This window comes from Kwoniella dendrophila, chromosome 1, assembly GCF_036810415.1.
Source record: "Kwoniella dendrophila CBS 6074 chromosome 1, complete sequence".
NCBI classification, from domain to species: domain Eukaryota; kingdom Fungi; phylum Basidiomycota; class Tremellomycetes; order Tremellales; family Cryptococcaceae; genus Kwoniella; species Kwoniella dendrophila.
This window is the reverse complement of record NC_089476.1, coordinates 444,862-466,310: the sequence shown is the minus strand read 5'-3', so window position 1 is coordinate 466,310 and position 21,449 is coordinate 444,862. Positions and strand designations below refer to the sequence as shown.

Below are 21,449 nucleotides of genomic sequence, written 5' to 3'. Positions count from 1 at the left end.
TTCAACTTAAACACACATATACAAAATGACATATAACATGTCAACATCAACATTATCAACTATACCATCAATAATTGATAAATATTTACCACCATCATTACATCCATTTTTTTTACTTTCTTATCCAATATATCCAAAATTATCATCATCTTCGACAACAAGATTCTTACGTTCATCATCATCATCAAATTTACAGATGGAGAATGGTGTCGATGGAATATTATATGATAAAGGAATTAAAGATATTTATTTAGTAATTTCATGTGCTATAATATTTACTTTATTGAGATCAATAACGATGAATTATGTTTTTGCACCATTTGCAAATTATATAATAACTAGAAATAAAAATTTAGAATTATTACAATCATCTCCTGTTAAATCAAAAGTAAAAATAAAATCTATACAATATACCGAAGAAAGTAAAAAAGAAAAGAAAAAAAGAAATCATACAATAACTAGATTTTCTGAACAAGCTTGGAGTTGGTTATATTGTACTGTATATTGGACAATTGGGATGGTGAGTAAAAATTTGAAATTCGATTTTTAAGATGGTTTGCGTATAGCCAGTAAGGGAAGCGAGAAAAGAGACGATGAGTAGAGATCCGCTGGAATGAAAGTTTAACAAACAATCATCTCTACTCTGTCACAATAAAGTGGATCAATTCCATATACCATGCAGTAGCATATAAATGAATTCCGCTAACATCTAATATGCCTATCCCAACTTTGTAGTTCACGTTATATTCAGTTCCAAATCCAACTTCACCAGAACAATTATGGGGTACATATCCATTTACACCTTTACCTGCATTAACGAAATTTTATTATTTATCACAATTAGGTTGGTGGTTTCATCAACTATATGTAATAAATTGTGAGAAGAGAAGAAAAGATCATTGGCAAATGTTTGGTCATCATATTTTAAGTATAACTTTAATTGTTACAAGTTATTTAGCAAATTTTACTCGGATCGGTGTTGTAATTCATGTTTTAATGGATTTCTGTGATATTTTCTTACCAGTGAGTAATCATTCATCATCCATCTAGTATAACTTGCTTTTTTTAAACGAATTATATTAATGAGTTAATAATATTGTTTTCTCTCTCCCTATCTTAGCTCGCAAAAATGTTAAGATACTTACAATTTACACAAGCATGCGATATGACTTTTGTTATTTTTTTAATTTCATGGTTATTTTCAAGAGAAATTGGTTTATTTTTAGTTATAAAAACATCATATTTTGATGCACCAAAATTTATTAAATTTAAATGGTCTCCATCAACAGGACAATATTTAACTTATAAAACTTATATAAGTTTTATTGGTTTAGTTAGTTTATTATGGATTTTAGCTACAGTTTGGTTTTATATGGCTTGTAGAGTTGCTGTAAAAGTCGTTAAAGGTGAAGGTGCAGAAGATTCTAGATCTGATGATGAAGATGAAATTGGAAATGAAATTGAAGATGAAAATGATTCAATTGATTTAGATGATGATGATATAAAATTATTAGATCAAGTTCCTCAAAGTGTAGGTACTACTACTAATAGTATTACGACAAATGGTTATTCAAATGGACATCGTGATGGAATCAAGTTGAATGGAATTAATCATGCTTGGTCGAATGGAAGTGGAGAATTGAAGAAAAGGAAATGATAATTTACACCGAGATAACATTGGGATGTTTTAGAGTTTAAGAGAGAATATTAGAATCAGATACAACTTTACACCATATGCATGTATACGAACAATATTGATTATGCTACAAAGGGTGTGTTTTATCCACCCCATCGAGTAGAGTAAAATCGCATTCCAAAATTAGATTTCTAATTCAGGTATTTCCAATTGAAGTGAGATTTACGTGTTTTGCATCATTGAACAGATTTCCTTTTGAATTTCTTGGTGATTGACGAGAACCTTCCGCCAGTATGTTGACCGTGATGATCATGTTGATGAGAGGACGTATGAACAGACTGATCATCATAGTGAACATGATTCGATACTGGACTTGTTTGATGTATTATCATTCCTGAAGGAGGATGAGAAGGTGGGATTGTACCTGCTTCACTAACTGTTGATGGAAATGAAGTTATTGATGGAGGTGATTTATGTTTTTTTGATTTGAGCATTTTACTCGTTGGTCCAGCTGATGAACGAGGTAGTTGGGCTTGAGGATGGGAATGGGAATGGGAAGGTGCAGACTCAATAAATCCAACTGGTCTTCCTGTTGGACTGAAAAATCCACATCTTCCAGACAATTACCCTACAAAATATTTTGAAATGAGCAAAATTCACTTACGCTATAAGGTTTCCTTTTGGTAACAACCCAACTAGATACTTTTCCACAGAAGCAGTTTCTTCAGGTAACCAAGGTGTAGATTTACCAATTTTGAGTTCTGTATGTCCGGTAGTTATACCATTTCGGGTTGTAAAGGAGGAAGAAACTGAATATCCGATTGATTGTGGTGCTACAGTATAGGAAGATGATCATTTGACATGAGGAAGGTTTTATCAGAAATTATTTGATAAGGTCAGTTTCATCATCATACGAAACGAGTTACACAATATGTACATACAATGATGAAACGCCAATGAAGCCTGTCTTCTGAATGCTTCTTCAAGTTGAGGTGTTGAGGGTTCAGAAGTGGTGTAGGTTTGCCACTTGGGGATCAAGATCAGTACAGTATACACTTGGTCTTTTAAACTGGATGTTGACTCAGCCTAGAATAAGAATGTACTTACATGCATTGGAGATGATTGCCAAAGATTCATCTTTGCGATTGGTGTACAATGGTTAAATTCTTCTGTCTATGTCGTATCGTCTGAATGTCAATGATGAAAACACATACGTATAACTATAATCATAAATATGCTATTGGTTTGGTCAAATGCTCAGTGAGTAATGTTGAATATATAAAGGTAGTGTTGACGTCAGATCCTTTGAAGATAAATTACAAGGTGCTCGAACCTATTCAACGTGCACAAACATACACAAACACACATACAACATACACACACACAAAATACAGCAACGATTATTCTGTTCGATATGTTGCATGTACAATAAACCAATAAACTATACTTGAAGTAATTCGCCGCTTTGTTACACAGCTTCACGATCATTCACCACAAGCTGGACAAGGACCTTTGTCCGGGTACAAAGCAATATCAACTTTAACATCTTTGCTTTTAAATCCTGAACCTTTTTTACCGATTAACCATTTACTTAATTCTTGGTATATTTCATCATCTTTCATATTAGTCCGTCCATCAAGAATTGTTCTCAAGTTCATTGTAACTACTACAAGGTTAGATAAATCTGTAGGTAGATAAATGATAATTCTAGTTTGACCATTTTCTTTTGTATTATTGTAAGATAAAGCTCTTATGGATTCGGTCAATTCACCTCTAAACCACTTTTAAGATTCTTTCAATGATATCGTATCAATTTCTCTTTGTGATAAAAACCAATCATCTTTAGGGATAAAATGTTCAATGAGTTCTTTATCAATGATTAATCTGCTTGTCGAATGATGTAGGATTTCAATCGGTAATTTATATCTTATATATTTTTTACCTATGTTGATTGAAAAGCTTATAGGTAATTTATTGATCTTGATACCACAATTATCACATATATTCCAAGAATATGGTCCATGAGGTGAATGATTACAGATACATAATGGATTAACAATTTCTCCAAGTAAATTCGCAAATTCATCTTGAATTTCTCCTCGTTTTTCGAAAAGATCTTTTATTCCATCACTTTGACATTCAATCATTCCCCAATTTTTCAATTTCCTATTGATTAAACTGTGGTGTCTGGAAAATTCCCATTCTTTCATAGGTAAAATCGATAATTTGATTGTATTACCTAACAGAAGTGATTTTGGTTTTCGTTGTTTGCTGCCATCTTTATCCATTTTCAAGTAATCTTGTATAATGGATATAGAGATTTTAGTTTGATTTAGTGAAGAGATATATTGTTTCATCACTGGTTCTACACCTTTATAGAAAGTTACTTCATCCCAATCGTCTCCAACCAAACTTCCATCTGTCAAATGAGGATTATAGGGAAATGCGAATTTCACCTCTTTAAAACATTTTAGCTTGTCTATTTTTGATAAACACCCGTTTGGAGGTGATAAGTTGATTCCATAAAATAACTTAGCTGGTTCAGTTATGATGACTGACTGAGTGTATATATAAGGAATAAGTAGATTGTGAAAACGCTGTTTAAAAGAATGTTATTTGTGCAAGCTCTATCAGCGTGAATCCTCGCCATCCTTGGATATGATGTATCAATGGATAAATTGTACTCACCGAAGATACTCTCATTAGTACTAACAACATATTTGGTCTTTGTCTGAGGTTCTTCACAGTAGGATCTATTTTAGGTCTCATATCTCTTATATAGTTAAAGATCCGGATAAGAACATCATCTGGAAGATCTTCTCGTGCTAATCGTATCATGTCGAAGGGCTGTGTTAAGAGCTGAATATAGTATGTTGAAGGGACGGGAGGGGTACAAACGATATAAACAGCTGACACGAAATTTCTCAGATATGTCGATATGGACACTCTCAGTGAAGAATGAATAAAGGAAATCAGTAAAGTCGTAGGGAAATAGCGTCGTACTATCAGCTCTGTTTCATACGACACAAATAGAGTTACATACATACAACATATATGACATTCTAGCATTTAGCTAAAAGATAGTCCAGCTATCTTTACTTGCATCATTTCCACAAGCAGGACAAATACCACCTGAATTGTCCATTATCTTAATCTGATCATCTCCAGGTATGACTTGTAAAAAATCATATAAAACATTAATTTTTCTATCGTAATCCCAATCTAATTCATAATGTATCCAACCATCTTGCCAAATTTGTTTTAATCCTTCATCAATAACTTTAAAATTATCTAATAAACCATAAATTTCAATTTTAGTCTTTTCATCTTGTTTACTTTTTGAATTTAATAATCTACCTTGAGTTTTTTCATCCCAATTAATGAATTTTCTAAAATCTCTAATATGATGTTCAATCCAATGTAATAATTCGCCTCTTTGATATAAACTACTATTTAAATCCCATTCTTTCAAATCTAATACCCATCTTATAGTTGATCCATAAAATAGATATGATGATAATCTAAATCTAAATAATGGTTGATTATTTTTACTTAACAAATTTGGTAACATCAATTTTTCAACTGATCTAGGATATATATGATATGTTATTCTTTCAGGTGGTTTGGTTATAATTTTATCATAATTTCCTTGATCTCTTCGATAAGCGTATGGTCCATAAGAATCATCCATACAAACATTTTTAGGTGTACATATTCTTGCTAATTCATGTGAAAATTGATTTTTTTTTGATATGGATGCTGACATTCCACTAAAAGGTATACTTAATCCATCAATTTTATTTTTATATCTATTTAATCTACTTGGAAATAAATTCCACCTTGGCCAATTCACATTATCTATCGGATTACTAATTCCATAGATTTTTTCATCACCAGGTAATCCATCATCTGGATATTCGTATCTGAATGATGGATGTGATATTGTTAATTGAACTAAATTTGACATTATTACAGGTTCAACAGATTTTATATATGTCTCCCTCAACGTTCTGATTCTGTGTACATTTCTAATTGTAGATTGTGCGTTATCCATATTCGCTATCATTCTTCTAATTTCTTCGCTATCTTTCGTATATTGAAATACGCTTGTTTCAAATTTCTCTTTGTCTTTGTTGGATAATGGGAATCTTAAATCAGGTAAAAGTACTGGTCCAGGTAGATACATTAAATCTAAACGATGTATGAATTGAAGTAAATCAAGTTTTGACCACCGTTTGTACTTGTCGATAAAACCAAGTGAGTGGGTCCTAACCCCATAGAATAACAAATGTGGTTTATCTGTAACCACTCTAGCGTAAAGTACGGGCGCGGCTAGACAATAAAAATTCTATACAAAAAGTAGTTACTTGCGGATTTGATTGATAAGGTGATGTTCCGAGGTTTGATGTAACTCACCTTGCTCACTCTCATAGCATTAAACAAATCCCTCTGATGGTATTCACCTCCTTTCCTAGGTTTTTCGCTTATACGCCCAACTCTTCTCCTCAAATGTGCAAATATCTTCTGCCATATCTCCACAGGAAGTTCTGGTAATTCTCTGCTAGGTGAAGCAGTCAAGAAGTACGGTTCGGGGTCGAGAGGCTGTTCGGGAGAGTATCGGTCATCGTGATAGTATATATCTTCCCCTGATAAGCCATGGGGAAGGTTCTTGCCGGATGTGACAAATTCATCTGCCTGTATTCATAAAATAGATATCAGTGTTGTTTGATCATCATATTCGTATCTTACGCAGCTTCCGGATAAAATTGACTTACTCTTTCAACAGCAGGTTTTGATACACCTACACCCATGACTATGATCAATATTACTGGAACATATAATGAAGCTAATTTATATAGATATTCACTATCTGATAATTGTACGAATAAGAGTACAAAGAACAAGATCAGGATTACTTGCAGAAGTCGAGTATATCTCTTTCGCATGTTCAAATCATTTTCATGTTATTAGTTTGGGAAGAAGACAAGGTTAAGTCTCAAAGCTGTGTTCCTTTACAAAGTGTATTAAATATTTTGATTGTTTGTTCGGGTCAATCACTTCCGAAATTAGACTAGTACATCAATGCCAAGAAGAAGAAAGGATTGATTACCGCGTGATGGGATGATGGATGACGTAATTACATTCGAGTAAAGTTATCTAAGAAAGCACCGCTTGGATAAACAGGTACAGAGGAAATGAATGTATCATCAAATTCATCAACGATTCACCCTATTTGTAGTATGATTATTAGATTGCATGTTTGCATAGAAGATGTGACCATTTCTATCTCACCACTCAACATGTCATCAAGACGCGTCTCTCAGTTTAGCCTTATAGTCACTCAACCGCGTCAATAATGGGAGCGATAGAGTCCAAAGCTGCTGTGATTGAGAGGAAGGAGCGGGTAGAAAGAGTGAGTGAAATTTTATTAAACATACAAGTCGCATATGTACTGCAATGTAACATGATATATATCCCGGACTTTAAGCTAATGTGCGTCATCATAGCTCAGACGGGCTATCTATATGTCGCAACGCTAAACTGTAACCGGCCAATTCAGGTGGAACCCAGACACACTGGTACTCACATTAACCACTAAGGCAAAAGGTAGCAATTACTAGAAGCTCGACAACTGCTTCTAGAACCGGTTATATAGGCTTGTCGACAAGTTTGGTGCCAACTTCCGGTTCACAACCGTGACACTATATAGGAAGAACATAACCTGATACCATCGATACGGAAGATATCCTTAAATTCGAATATCGTAATGATCATGAAGGGTTAGAGCCCTATTCTACGCCCAGATTTATAGTGATACCGGGAGGCAGGAATCCTGAACTGCTTCCAAAGCTACCTAGAGAGATATTAGAGAGAATCATCCTGCATTTACGTAGAAAGACTGGTCCTAGAGATGATGCCCAGAACCCACAATCATACCATCAGCATCACTTAACGGTAGCTATGCGGGTCAACAAAGTAAGTCACGATATCTATCGAGCTTATTATTCATATCTAACTTTAATCCGACATCAAATGCAACTGACACATCAGCAGATGTTCTATTCCATTGCAGCGCCTATTCTCTACATTAGGATAATAACCATACAACCAGATTTACTTCTTTTCGAAATTCATTCTAAACCAATATCAACAGACAGATTATCGAAATTAGAATTATTTCAATATATACGAAGACTTGATTTGGTTTATGATCCTTCACATTGTTCTGAAGATCATATCACTCCACCAATAAATAAAAATGATATGATATTATCAAGTAGAGCAGGGATAGTTAATTCAGGTAGAAAAAGGTGGCCCGCTGGAACTTTAGTTAGGGATATCGATCTAGCTAGAAGAGTCACCTTTAAGCTTGAAACCTTGAGAAAAGAATTTCCTGAAGGAGTGAATTTATTTAGTAATTTGAAATGTATAATTATCGGTGCATTTAGTAAAACTCAACATTCAAGATGGGATGTAGGATATTGTTTTTTATCAACAAAATTAGATAGATTCAATCAACCATTCAAATCGAATTTAGGGTTTGCATTGAGAGATTTATTATACAGGAAACAACAGGAAGGAAAAGATATCATGAATATGAGATATAAATTTGGTTATGAATTAACATCAAATTGTAATTCAAGCCTTGAACATATATGTATCGATAATTTTACTGGACCATTATCGATTTTTTTACCAATTTAGATATGATCAATAACTTAAAGAGTTATACTATACATATAAGTAAATCAATGATTGATACTTCAGCTTCACCTATACCGATTATACCTGGAATAATCAACAAATGGATTATATCAAATGATAAATACACCTGGAGCAAATATAAAGATATGGGTGATCCAAACTGGATCGCACCTTGCGGAAGTGTATATCAATGGTTAATGTACGCATTATATAAATCATATGAAAATGGTTTAGCATTTTCAAATAATCCAAATACGAAATTAATCATTTATGGAATGTTAAATCCTAAAAGAGTAGATGAGGAATTTAGCCGTTTAAAAAGTATAGTTGAGCATTGGGAAGATGATTGAAATTGGGAAAGAAAGAAATCAGAAGTGAAAAGGTTTTTAGAGATTGATGACATAGAGACACCAGGTATCATACTAGAGGAAGACATCGAAGGGGTATGTGATAGTTGCGGAAGTAGGTTTGGATATAATGATCCCTGTTCAGAGGATTGGGTAATCCAAGATCAACCTGATATATGATGTATTCTACTGTACATTCAAATTCATGCATATTTTTATACGTGCTTGAATACGAAATTACATGCTTTTGTATCTTTCTCAGTCAAGATCGACCAAGATCAGATCAAGGTGGACTGATTTGTGGTATTACGTATTTTGCGTTATCTTATCTGCTTACCGGCTATGATGCAGCAGTAGCACAACCCTCTACACCCCACAATTTCTGGTTGCGCGGTGCATCGCCCCCTTCCTAACATTGATGCAGTCGTCCGACTCGACTCGAACGACAAGGCATGATTAAAAACATCATGATGTCAAGCATTCACTGCAAATCATTCTTTATTGTCAGCACATCTTAGCGAAACATAAAACGAAGAACGATAACCATGGTTGCTGTGGAATTACCGGATGAGATTTGGGAAAAGATATTCAACTTTGTTCGTCGGCCAAATCCACCTGTTCGAAGTAAATGTATTCAGAAGCATTATCACCAACACGATTTAGTCTCGTCGTTGACAGTCAACAAAGTAAGTAGCGGTGCAGTCTTCTATGAAGTTATATGTCCATATGCTTACCACGGTGGACTGGTTTAGGGATTCTTCCAACTAGCAGGTAAATCATTATATACCAATCCAATTGTCGATGATCCACTAAACTTCTTTTCCGGCCTGAGTGAGCTTGGTACTGCAGATAACGACTCATTCAAATTGGAACTTCTAAAGCATGTTAGAACGTTAGATCTCAATCATAAACAAGATGCAAGGGATCATTTTACAAAACCATTCTATGATATGGATAAAGAAGAACAGGAAGAATGGTATGCAGATTTTTACGATAAATCAACAACTGAACTGTTAAATCTGTCCAATACCGTCAAAATACTTGAAACACCTTATGTTAAAGAAAAATTACAAAAAATGTGGAATGAAAATCAAGGTATAGATTGTTTGAGAATCGGTTTATATGATAATGGATGGTGGTATGATAAATTAACCCAAATCAAATATAATCATACAAATCGATTAAACCAATATGAAAGATGTAATTTTTATGAATTACCTGATATTTTATACAATCAATTAACTGATCAAAATAACGAAAATACAGAAACATTCGGCTCAACATTATTAACAATATGTAATCCGAAATCAATTGAACAATATATCATGTATGGACCAATATCAGTGAATCGTAGTTTATTCAATAACAATAATGATGGTTTAAGGGTATCACATAGGTTAAAAAGTGTAATTAGTCATATGGAAATTGATTTAGGTGTTAAAGGTAATTTTGGTTATTTACCTAATATATCACCTGGAAAGATTAATGAATGGCATTTCTCCATCCAAAGATCCATCTCGAATCGTATTACTCAAGAAGATGATACTTTGAGTGAAAATGACGAAAACGGAAGAAAAATAAAGATGTTATATGATATTTTTGAACATCTTGCACAATATGAATATAGCGTTGAGAAAGGATACAACCAAGAGACTCTATTGAAGATTCACAATTTAGATCGACTATTGCCTATTTATTCTGCTCAGGCTACCTACGATGGTGTTAATCATATTGATATTAGGAATTTCATTCAGACTTTTCAAGATATCAGAGAAAATTTAGGCCGGTCGGAACCTCAATCAATATCAGATTTTGGGTCCGACGAAATAATACATGGTCGTTTTGGTCCTTGGGGAATGATGCTTGTAACTTGTACAGGAATACAATTTGTAGATATAAATAACACAGAACAAAAGGTTAAAGTGATTTTCATATCTTCGAATTCGAAATGATGCATACTCATGGGTCGCTACTGAGAACGATTGTCGACTTTCCCCACTTTTCCCCACCCAGAGCACAATGTGTTTGTTTCATTTGATTCCGTTCCTGATGTCAGTATAAGTTTGTTTACAGTTACAGTCGCAAGACGATAAGTTCTCCTTTGCTTGACAATTTATGCTATTATACCCTGCAACAAAATGTCAAGCTTAGTACAATGATCATACGTAACTGATTGCAAGAATCTTGCATAGCCGATCGCAAAGAAACAGATCCTGAAGATGCCTTTGCTTGACCTTCCCGAGGAGATCTTGTCCAGTATCGTTTCCGTGGTCTACCAGTCACCACCAGGGGTTGGAGTATATTGTACAAGAAAAGACTTCCATCAACAGGATCTAACATCGCTTTTGCGAGTTAACAAGGTATGTTTGTCTCACACTATCGAAATTGCTTTATATCTGAAAGGCTTATTCTGTAGCTGTTTATAGCGTCTCTTTCACTTGACAAGCAACATCCTATATATTCATCCTATCGTAGATGATCCTCATCAATTCCTTTACGGCATCGATAAATCTCCCGAAAAAGCGATATCTAAAGCAAATGTTTTACGAAATGTCAAATACCTTGATATACAACATAAACAGAGTACAAGAGATAAATATGAAGAGCAAAATACGTACAATCGATTGAAATCAGCTGAAAGAGAAATATGGGAAGATAATGTACTTGGAAAATCTAAAGATGATATAGAAAATTGTGAAAAAGCTTTTGAATTACTTAATCGACTTGTTAGTAAAGCCATTTTTAATGATTTTAGTGATTTTGTTATGCCTAATTTAGATACTTTAAGAGTAGGTGTATATGATCAAGGATGGTGGGTAGATAAAATGAAAAAAATCATGTTTGATAATAAATATCCTGAATCTAGATCAATACCTCATTCTGCTTCTTCCAGAAATCTATTAGATGAAATTCAAATTGAACTTGAAATTTCTTACCAATTTCAAAGATTATTCTTGGCTCTAGTTAAACCTAAAACCCTCATAAGAAATCTCACTGCTGGTCCATTATCTTTCAATTTACCTTTCAACGCACAAGAAGATGTATTACTTTGTCCACCTAAACAAGTGATAAATTATCTGAATTATAATATTGATAGACGTACTTTCAAATCACATCCAGTTATTATCCCATATACAATCAATAAATGGTATATTCAATGTAAACATAAACCTAGAGTCATACAAGCTGATGAAGAGGAAGAAGATATATATATTGATTACGAAGGTTTGATGGTTTCTTTGGAAATTCTACTCCAACATATCAGCTCATTTAAGCTACCTATCACGAATCATAATGACAATTATAGAGAAATAGAAGAAACAATATTAGAAGTATATGATATTGATAAATTAGAATACAAAGAATACGGTGAAGCTGGAAAAGTTAAATTAGTAGCTGGAGATCAATGGATAGGTGATTCAGAAGATCATTTGATGGATTCAAAACAACATTTTCCTACAAGAATCAGCTCAAAATTGACTTCTTTACCTTTAAAACGAAAAAGATTTGGACCCTGGGGAATGATGGAATTGACACCTCAAGGACTTGCTTTTGTAGATATCAAAATTGAAGATCCACTGAAATTTACGGTCTTAATTAAAAACACATCTTCGGAATATATATGACGTTCACATATACACAACGCACAACCCTCCAACCTTGTTTCATTAGAGCTTTGACCTTAATTCTCAGTGTTCGATGTTTACCTTGAAGCATGAAATCTACTTATATAAACACCTAGTTATTCTGCTTTCGATTATCCTTTTTACATCAATATATCAATATTTCAATAATAATGGGAATTCTTGACCTACCAGGAGAAATCCTAGTTGTCATAATCGAACTACTCCGTCAATTACCACCCACTCAAGGTCTAAGATTGTGTTCACGTCATGAATACCATCAACAAGATTTAGTAAATCTCATCCAGGTGAACAAGGTATGTGAGATTCAATGGACAGTGAGGAGTAATTCTCAAATGAAACATGAAGAACAACAGGACGTATAGCTGACAATGTGTTGCTGGATAAATAGCACTTTTTCCAAATAGGTGTGAAAATTCTGTATACCAACCCTATAGTGGATAACCCTTATAGCTTCTTCCTCGGTATCACATCTCCAGTCCAGACACCCTTTTCCAAGATCAAATGCTTAGAATACGTCAAATGTCTGAATCTAGAATACCGACAAAACGAATTATGCAGATATATGGAAGTGTATGGTGATTGTTTTGATGAAGACAGGATCCTTTACAAGCAGGAAATCATTGACAAGGGCGGGGAAGATTTAACAAATTTCAGTAAAACATACAAACTTTTAGACCGGTATCGACAAGTGAATAGAACGCAACATGATCACATCTTGTCTAAGTTGGAAAAACTCATTTTAGGTGAATACGATGGCGGATGGTGGTCAAGTCAAATACCTGTATTGAAACGTGATTGGCCACACAGGAACCCGGAAGGAATAACCATCGGTGACGAAGTGCAAGGTCGTGTTTCCTTCCATCCGAGATACGACCTGATTCACTCAAAGTACTTGGATGCCTGCAAGGTTTTAACAATCCTATTGAACAATATCAATGATGCAGAAATTATACAACATATTTTCCGCGGACCATTATCTTATTGTGAAGTATTGAAAGAACAGGCGAACCAAAAGGATAGATTACGATCGTCTACGATTTACTTCAATCTTGTCCGGAGTACGTCCGACTCTTGCTGTCGTCCAGAGATAATACCAGGAACAGTCAACAATTGGTTCATGTATGCAGATTACAGATATACAAATAATGATTGGTACGAGGATGATGAAGGTATACCAACACATATCTGTTATCTCCTCGAAGATATCACAATGTTCAGAAAACCTCCGGTAAATCCAGTGCTCACGCCAAATTGCTCACTATCACCTGCGCCAGATCAAGATCAAAGTACAGTCTTAGTGATACATAATTTGAATGATCTCCAAAAAAAATCCAATGAAACGAGACACCCAGATGATCGAGTCACACTATTAGAAGAATGGTTGAAAATATTGGAAAATCCACATCATCGGACCAATCTCGATCCTTTTCCAACTAGATTATCACCTAAGCTAGACAGAAATAAAGAAGAAAGGTTTGGTCCATGGGGCATGATGGAATTAGCATCAGATGATTCTGCTTCTTTTGTAGATATTGAAAATTCAATTGAAAGTATAGTGGTAAGATTCATAAACTGAATTGTCGAGAGATAGAGGTAAAGGTGACTGTTATATACATACTCTGGCGATGAGTGTTGCCATCGTTAAATGCATGGATGTAACTTACTGTATTCAACTTAGCTATGCATCGTTGAGAGCTGGATATACAGGCTACAGTCATGTACAGATATACGGAAATCGGCTGAGCCGCGCTTTTGCGAGTTCGGTTTTGAACGGTGTCAACGCCGAGTAAGGAATAATATGAACGGAAGTAATCTTAATCTTCAGTGTATATTTTTTTATTGCGGCCATATGACTGGTTCCGGTAAACTAGTAAAGTAGTAAACTACGTGGTGTAACCAAAGTCTTCTCTGAGAGCGTCATTGTATTTGTATATTTACATAGTTTACATTTTCAGCTTTCATACAGCTTCTTCAAAACTCTTTCTTCTGCAAAACAGCTTCAACATGCTTAGAAATTCATCACGTATACTTGCTTCCTCATCAACTTCTGCTCTTAGAAGATCAGGTGTAAGAAGTTTGGTTATTGCTAAAAATGTTGCTAAACCTCAGTTGTAAGTTTTTATTCATGTATCCATAATATGATAATGATATACTAATAAATATATGTCGGGACCATAGAGCCAGAGCTATTGCTCAACCTCAACAAACCCTCATCTTCAGATCCGCATTCCACTCTTCATCTCTCCTCCTTGGTAAGTAACCGGCCAGTCCGCGTTTTGCCTCGACTCGTACTGTAGAATTCAGCTAACTGGATATACCTATTATACAGCTGAAACCGTCAAAGTACCACAAATGGTTAGCTAAGGTTCTTCTCTGGTGCCAGCATGAAGCTAATGTGTTTTCTCTTCGTTTTAGGCCGAATCCATCACAGAAGGTACATTGAAACAATGGAACAAACAAGTTGGTGATTCAGTTAGTCAAGATGAAGAAATTGCTACCATTGAAACCGATAAAGTGAGTATCACCTGGAAACTAGCTAAATAGTGCCTTTTGAGTCTCTTGAGCTGATGGCGTCGTTCACAGATCGATGTATCAGTCAATGCACCAATGGCAGGTAAAATAGTAGAATTATTAGCTGAAGAAGATTCAACTGTAACTGTTGGACAAGATTTATTCAAAATTGAACCTGGAGAAGGTGGAGGATCAGGCTCTGGATCAGCATCAGAAGTTGAAAAATCACAACCTTCTGGAGCAGCAAAATCTGAAGCTAAAAACGCTGAAGAAGGTAACCGAGATCAAGCTGCACCTGAAGCAGCTAAAGAAAAAGGTGCAAGTGAAGAAGTACATAAAAAACAAGAACAATCTGCTCCAGCTTTAGAAAAATCTTCAAATGAACAACCTGCTCCAAGAAAAGATGAATCATCTTCTTCATCTTCTAAACCACCTGCACCAAAGAAAGAAGAATCTAAACCTAAGAAAGATGAAGGTGCCGCTGCACAAGAAAAAGCTCCAGGAAGTAGAAATGAAACTAGAGTTAAAATGTCAAGAATGAGACAAACAATTTCAACAAGATTAAAGGCTTCACAAAATGCTGCTGCATCATTAACAACATTTAACGAAATTGATATGTCATCTTTGATGGATTTCCGAAAATTATATAAAGATCAAATTTTAAAAGTTGATGGTGTAAAATTAGGTTTCATGTCTGCTTTTGCAAAAGCTTCATGTTTAGCTTTAAAAGAAATTCCAGCTGCTAATGCATCAATTGAAGGTGATTCTATCGTATACAGAGATTACGTAGATTTGAGTGTCGCTGTTGCAACACCAAAAGGTTTAGTTACTCCTGTAGTTAGAAATGCTGAATCAATGGGTTTAATCGAAATTGAAAAAGCTATTGCTGAATTAGGTAAAAAAGTGAGTCAAATTTATTTCATTATTTACTTGTCATTACATTCCTATAACTCAATATACATACCGAGAGTATTCTAATCTGACGTTCATTTGACACTATTTAGGCAAGAGATAACAAACTTGGTATTGAAGATATGTCAGGTGGTACATTCACCATTTCAAACGGTGGTGTTTTCGGTTCTCTTTACGGTACACCAATCATCAACTTACCTCAAGCTGCTGTACTTGGTATGCACTCAATCAAAGAGAAGCCAGTAGTTGTCAATGGTCAAATCGTTATTAGACCTATCATGGTTGTCGCCTTGACATACGATCATCGATTATTAGATGGTAGAGAAGCTGTTACATTCCTTGTTAGAGTTAAAGAATACATTGAAGATTCCAGAAGAATGTTACTTCCTTCCCCACTCTAAACATAATCTAGGTGTATCGAGCGTGATATGACAAGAAGATCGGAATGGAGATGATTGACGATGAACAATTCGTGGGACAATTGCTAGGACAGTTGCGTAGCGAGGTTTATAAAGATGTGGAACGGTGAAAAAGAGGAAGTAGTATAATACCCAAAAAATAACTTATTCAGTCAGACATTTTCATTTGTGCTCTTATGACATGCAATCATCATTTTTTCCCGTTACATATTTTTTTCCCTACAGAATGGCAGAATGGTCTCCGAAGCAGCTTAGACCTACTGCTATGTTCAACATGATTCGTATTTAAATTCATGCCTCAATTTAACTCACAAACAAGCAGTAGTTCCCCAAATGATGAATATTTCTATTCAAGTACTCCATTTGTGTGTTTACAGGAACCTTAGACAACGCTGAGAATTTTGTTTGCTTGCCACCACGTGGAAAGTGACGTCAGATTCGTAAGAGGATTAGGGAATAAAATTACATAATTACACCAAAACCTGAGTTTGAAATTGTTTACATGTTATTTGGGGGTCAAATCTGTTTCATATTTATCTAGTGACTAGGGCTGATCTTTTTGTAAGGATTTTCATTTCATTCTTTAGCCCGTTCAAGTTGTGCTCGTCCTCTATATTGGAGCTTTACATCGACCCACCTGATCCACAGCTTAGCTTATTATTGGAAAGGTAGTCCTTGTTATACATACTTTCATTACCAACACTTATAGCAAGCAGAACGCGTAGAATCTCGCAAGCTCATCTTGAGGTCGATTGGTGTCTTGGCGAGATTGAGGTTCAAAGATGTCGTAAGTTATCTTTGCTTGCGATGACTTGAAGATAGGACGACGCTTTAGGACTCATGAATGAAAACAGTGCTGATGGAATAATGTATCTCATTCACTTTGTACAGGAATACCAGTAGTGATGCTTTATCAGCATCAACATCTTCTTTCGTCACTTCTTTAGTAACTAACATAGCTATAGCAGGAGGAGAATTGGTGGCGTTCATAATATTTAGAAGATGGATTAAAGCTATGTAAGCTTAGTATTCATGTCTTTGCAATCCGTCATGTCTAGTATAAATCAGTTCACAATACTGATACTTGCCCTTTCCTTTAATCTTTTAGCTATGAACCCAGAACTTATATTCCACCAAAAGAAGGTCAAGCGCCTGTATTGGGCAAAAATCTCTTTACCCCACTATGGCGTATAATAATGGGTACGTTGATACTATCAAGCGCAATAAAGCAGCGCTGCATTAACTCTTCCCTTATATCAGCTGATATGTCTTTTGGGCTCTATCTTAGCCGATCCTGAGGAAATCCTACATAAGAATGGTGTAGATCCTTATGTATTCGTTAGATTTCTGATCATGATGTCAAAAGCAATGATACCTATATGGTTGATATCTTGGTTAATCCTTTTACCCGTTGATTCGTCTCATTCAACAAATGGTGATAAAGATGGTTTAGATAGATTTACTTTTGGTAATGTTGCTGCAGATAAGCAGAATAGGTATTGGGCACATTTGATACTGGATTATTGTTTCATATGTAAGTTACCTACCCGGTGTCCTTGATTTTCGATCTAGCATCCGAATAGGCGCTTATCAATGTCGCAATCTAGTCTGGTTCTTTTGGCTTATATGGGGAGAAATGCAACATTGGTTGGTAATTCGACAACGGCATTTGATTAATCCTACTCATTCAAAGAGAGCCCAAGCAAATACAGTTTTGGTAACTGGTATCCCCAAACATTTCTTGGATGAGGAAAGATTAGAACAATTGTTCCAGCATCTTCCTGGTGGTGTAAAAAGGATCTGGTTGAACAGGTAAGTTAAGCGAATTACTTATCTACTACTCGACCGAAGCTTACACCCTGTTTTCAGAAACCTTATGGAAATGCCAGATTTGCATGATCGTCGAGTATTTGCCACCAACAAATTAGAGTCTGCTCAAGTAGATTTAATAAAATTCGCTAGAAAATGGAAAATACAACGAGAAGGCAAAGTTGAGAAATTAGAGCACAAGAAGAAACCTGTACCTAATACTTTGACTGGACCTAATAACCCTCAACTTTTGACTGGCAATGAAGGTCACCCCACAAATGGCCCAGAAAGAATTATCCATCCCGATCCTGAATCAGGTGATGATAGAGAACCACCTTTCCCTTCAATAGATGAATTAGGTAAAGCAGATCAACTAGTACCTAGAAATAAAAGACCAACATACAGAATTAAACCTAAATGGGCACCATTTGGTTTAGGCTTTTTAGGTATCGGACAAAAAGTAGATGCAATAGATTGGGCTAGAAAAGAAATTGTACATTGTACAATTGAATTAGAAAAATCTAGAAAACAATTAGATAAAGATATAGAAAGTCCCGGTACAGATGCTGATCACTATCCACCATTGAACTCTGCTTTCATACATTTCAATCAACAAATCGCTGCTCATATGGCAGCCCAATGTTTAACTCATAACCAACCGTAAGTAGCGTTCTTACTCGACACTCCTGGACCATAAATCCTTGACTTATACCTTTACACATCTTAGATATACTATGGCAGCTAGATTTACCGAACAATCACCTCAGAACGTCATTTGGAGAAATTTGAGTTTGAACCCTTACGAAAGACGAGTTAGACAAGGTTTATCATGGGCTGCGTCAGTCGGTCTGATCATTGCCTGGGCCACTCCAGGTATGTCACGCCTCATCTTACTGTATCTGAATATTCCCGTTGACCATAATGCCTTTGATCAGTCGCTTTTGTCGGTATATTGTCAAATATCAAGAAATTGACCGTGAGCTGCATATTATCTTTAATTCCATAGTGTCACCTGCTTAATTTTACGGTAATTTTGCAGGATCAATTTCACTGGTTAAGGTGGATTGACGGTGATAGTTTTGGAAAGCATCTTCTACAGGGCATCATCAGTGGTATCTTGCCGCCAGTCTTATTAGCTGTCTTGATGGCTGTCTTACCTATTGTATTGAGACGTAAGTATAGCTCATTCCACCATGTTCTAAAGAGTTGTGCTGTGATCTGATAAGCTGATAAAACTGCTGATGCTCTTTCAGAATTGTTGGCATTTGAAGGTATTCCTAGTAAAACTGGCGTGGAGTTGGCCCTTATGACGAGATACTTTGTTTTCCTCGTAATCGTAAGTCATTTCACCAGCTTATATCGTTCTTCCCGTGATCGATACTTAAAGTTACCTTATTCATAGCACACCTTCATCGTTGTCACCTTGACCTCAGGTTTAGTTAGTTCAGCTCAAGAATTTATCAAGAATCCTGGATCTGTCGCAACCACTTTGGCCTCACAGATGCCTACTGCATCTACCTTTTTCATCACACTTGTCTTGACTCAATTTACTGGAACTATGGGTACTTTACTTCAGATCGTCTCTCTTGTATTGTATTACGTTAAGATTATCTTATTCGGAGGTTCGCCGTAAGTGTTGTCATTCATTACCGTGCACCTACTTGCTATGCTAATTGAGGTGAATGTACTGTAGACGTTCTGTATACAAATCACGATACAACTTGAACACACAAAATTGGGGTACGACTTTCCCTGGTATCACTGTTTATGCCGTTATCAGTGAGTTGATTGCTTTAGTGGAACGAATCTCCAAAGCGGTTCTGCTAACATTAATCGCCGGATTACCTTCTCAGTGATTGCCTACTGTATCATATCCCCAATTATCAACGGTTTCGGCGCAGCATTTTTCCTTTTCGCTTATTTGGTTTACAAATATCTCTACATTTGGGCATATGATCAACCTCCTGAAACCGATACTGGAGGTTTATTCTTTCCCAAAGCTGTCACCCACTTATTCGTTGGAATGTACATCCAGGAAGTCTGTATGGCCGCTCTATTTTTCCTTGCTCGGGATGATAACAAAAAAGCAAAAGCTATTCCTCAAGGTGCTTTGATGATCGTTTTGATCGCTTGTACCGTGAGTGAACCACCTTACTAGTCATACGTAGCCTATCTTATGTTTTGCTTGAATTGGAGCGCTGACTTCTTGATGTTTTGGTAGATCGCCTTCCATTTCACCATCATTAACTCATATGGTCCCCTCATTCACTCTCTTCCCCTGTCACTCGCACATATGAGCTACGGTATGCCTACTGAAAAAGGTCATGAACAAAGTATGATTGGACAAGACTATGCAGACATGCCTACCAATGGAAATGCCGATCCTGGATTTAACTCTTCCAAGGAACGTCTTACAATAGGTGCAGCAGGTCAAGGCATGAATGACAACACGATTACTCCTTCTTCCTCAAATACTTCACCATCAAAACCTGAAGTTAACAATGCTTATTCTATAAACGATCAAAATGAGAAGAGCGCTGAAGGGAGAGAAAGGCTGCAAGATCTCGAGAATAGACAAAATCAAGCTGAACAGCAGCCAACCGAACGAGATTTCGCTTATGCTGCTCATGGTGATGACGTGGAATTAGGAGTCAGAACAGACTACAATGGATTTCATGCTCAGGATGATAACGAAGAGACATTATCATCCCCTACAGCACCTGGACCACCTGTTACTGATATATCAAGCCAAATGCAAAATGGAAGTAATGACAGACCAGCTTCAATGAGATCAAGAAAATCAACTAAATCGAACACATCAAGTGAAACTGTTTATTTTGCTGTACCTGGTGGACCAGGTATTATCAACAGAAGAAAATATTTAGATGATGGTAGTGATCCTAAAGCGTTTTTCCATCCTGCAACAAAAGAACCACAAAGGATCATTTGGTTACCGCAAGATGAATTAGGGTTATGTCAAGCTGAAATTGATAGAAATGAAAAGGAAGGTGTTCGGAGTAGTTCAAAAGGTGCTTGGTTAAATGAAAAAGTGAGTTGATTCCCGTGAACTTCCATTTCAAGCTGGATATAGGACTAATCAATCTTTCTTCTTAGGGAAAAGTACAGATTTCAGGTCCACCTCCTGATGATGTCTAGATCTTGACCGTTGCTTAAATGACGATAACATGTGATCTACACATACACATATACATACACGATATAATGACTTTATTAACGTAACGACACGCATGCACATCATTAATATATTTTTAGTTTACCAGCTTGATCAAATACACACAACTACCATCAGTTCATCAGGAAATTTATGATGGATAGTCATCGCACGGCCGTTATATCACGTTTTTAGTATAACAGTATAAAATCATATCATGGAATACAGCGTGGTAATAGCACCTTATCAGAAGCATAAATAAGTGGATTTACTGACTGCTTCCTGCTTGTC

At 35.7% G+C, this 21,449-nt stretch overlaps 10 protein-coding genes across 10 annotated transcripts; 7 read left to right on the top strand and 3 right to left on the bottom strand.

Moving 5' to 3' along the window:
• Positions 1-25: 25 nt before the first annotated feature.
• Positions 26-1,657, top strand: L201_000175 (uncharacterized protein; the record flags this gene model as incomplete). The annotated part of the gene is made up of 3 exons (XM_066215979.1): positions 26-520; positions 736-1,023; positions 1,121-1,657. The coding sequence occupies 3 exons, from the start codon at positions 26-28 to the stop codon at positions 1,655-1,657; spliced, it is 1,320 nt and encodes a 439-aa protein (XP_066072076.1).
• Positions 1,658-1,872: 215 nt separating this feature from the next.
• On the bottom strand, positions 1,873-2,773 carry L201_000174 (uncharacterized protein; the record flags this gene model as incomplete). The annotated part of the gene is made up of 4 exons (XM_066215978.1): positions 1,873-2,233; positions 2,301-2,469; positions 2,578-2,662; positions 2,744-2,773. The coding sequence occupies 4 exons, from the start codon at positions 2,771-2,773 to the stop codon at positions 1,873-1,875; spliced, it is 645 nt and encodes a 214-aa protein (XP_066072075.1).
• A 647-nt stretch (positions 2,774-3,420) lies between these two features.
• L201_000173 (uncharacterized protein) lies at positions 3,421-4,405 on the bottom strand (the record flags this gene model as incomplete). Its single annotated transcript, XM_066215977.1, has 2 exons — positions 3,421-4,233; positions 4,325-4,405. 2 exons carry the CDS (start codon positions 4,403-4,405, stop codon positions 3,421-3,423), a joined length of 894 nt encoding a protein of 297 aa, XP_066072074.1.
• A 304-nt stretch (positions 4,406-4,709) lies between these two features.
• Positions 4,710-6,447, bottom strand: L201_000172 (uncharacterized protein; the record flags this gene model as incomplete). The annotated part of the gene is made up of 3 exons (XM_066215976.1): positions 4,710-5,984; positions 6,053-6,331; positions 6,412-6,447. 3 exons carry the CDS (start codon positions 6,445-6,447, stop codon positions 4,710-4,712), a joined length of 1,590 nt encoding a protein of 529 aa, XP_066072073.1.
• Positions 6,448-7,597: 1,150 nt separating this feature from the next.
• L201_000171 (uncharacterized protein) lies at positions 7,598-8,691 on the top strand (the record flags this gene model as incomplete). The annotated part of the gene is made up of 3 exons (XM_066215975.1): positions 7,598-7,612; positions 7,691-8,270; positions 8,342-8,691. The coding sequence occupies 3 exons, from the start codon at positions 7,598-7,600 to the stop codon at positions 8,689-8,691; spliced, it is 945 nt and encodes a 314-aa protein (XP_066072072.1).
• A 542-nt stretch (positions 8,692-9,233) lies between these two features.
• L201_000170 (uncharacterized protein) lies at positions 9,234-10,640 on the top strand (the record flags this gene model as incomplete). Its single annotated transcript, XM_066215974.1, has 2 exons — positions 9,234-9,374; positions 9,441-10,640. 2 exons carry the CDS (start codon positions 9,234-9,236, stop codon positions 10,638-10,640), a joined length of 1,341 nt encoding a protein of 446 aa, XP_066072071.1.
• A 267-nt stretch (positions 10,641-10,907) lies between these two features.
• On the top strand, positions 10,908-12,314 carry L201_000169 (uncharacterized protein; the record flags this gene model as incomplete). Its single annotated transcript, XM_066215973.1, has 2 exons — positions 10,908-11,048; positions 11,115-12,314. 2 exons carry the CDS (start codon positions 10,908-10,910, stop codon positions 12,312-12,314), a joined length of 1,341 nt encoding a protein of 446 aa, XP_066072070.1.
• A 1,231-nt stretch (positions 12,315-13,545) lies between these two features.
• Positions 13,546-13,911, top strand: L201_000168 (uncharacterized protein; the record flags this gene model as incomplete). Its single annotated transcript, XM_066215972.1, has 1 exon — positions 13,546-13,911. One exon carries the CDS (start codon positions 13,546-13,548, stop codon positions 13,909-13,911), a length of 366 nt encoding a protein of 121 aa, XP_066072069.1.
• A 428-nt stretch (positions 13,912-14,339) lies between these two features.
• On the top strand, positions 14,340-16,159 carry L201_000167 (uncharacterized protein; the record flags this gene model as incomplete). Its single annotated transcript, XM_066215971.1, has 6 exons — positions 14,340-14,446; positions 14,514-14,587; positions 14,665-14,690; positions 14,751-14,849; positions 14,919-15,749; positions 15,851-16,159. The coding sequence occupies 6 exons, from the start codon at positions 14,340-14,342 to the stop codon at positions 16,157-16,159; spliced, it is 1,446 nt and encodes a 481-aa protein (XP_066072068.1).
• Positions 16,160-16,959: 800 nt separating this feature from the next.
• L201_000166 (uncharacterized protein) lies at positions 16,960-21,142 on the top strand (the record flags this gene model as incomplete). Its single annotated transcript, XM_066215970.1, has 15 exons — positions 16,960-16,964; positions 17,069-17,194; positions 17,286-17,377; positions 17,466-17,711; positions 17,785-17,989; positions 18,047-18,646; positions 18,714-18,859; positions 18,922-18,962; positions 19,026-19,158; positions 19,240-19,322; positions 19,389-19,615; positions 19,680-19,765; positions 19,840-20,123; positions 20,208-21,035; positions 21,101-21,142. The coding sequence occupies 15 exons, from the start codon at positions 16,960-16,962 to the stop codon at positions 21,140-21,142; spliced, it is 3,144 nt and encodes a 1,047-aa protein (XP_066072067.1).
• Positions 21,143-21,449: the final 307 nt, after the last annotated feature.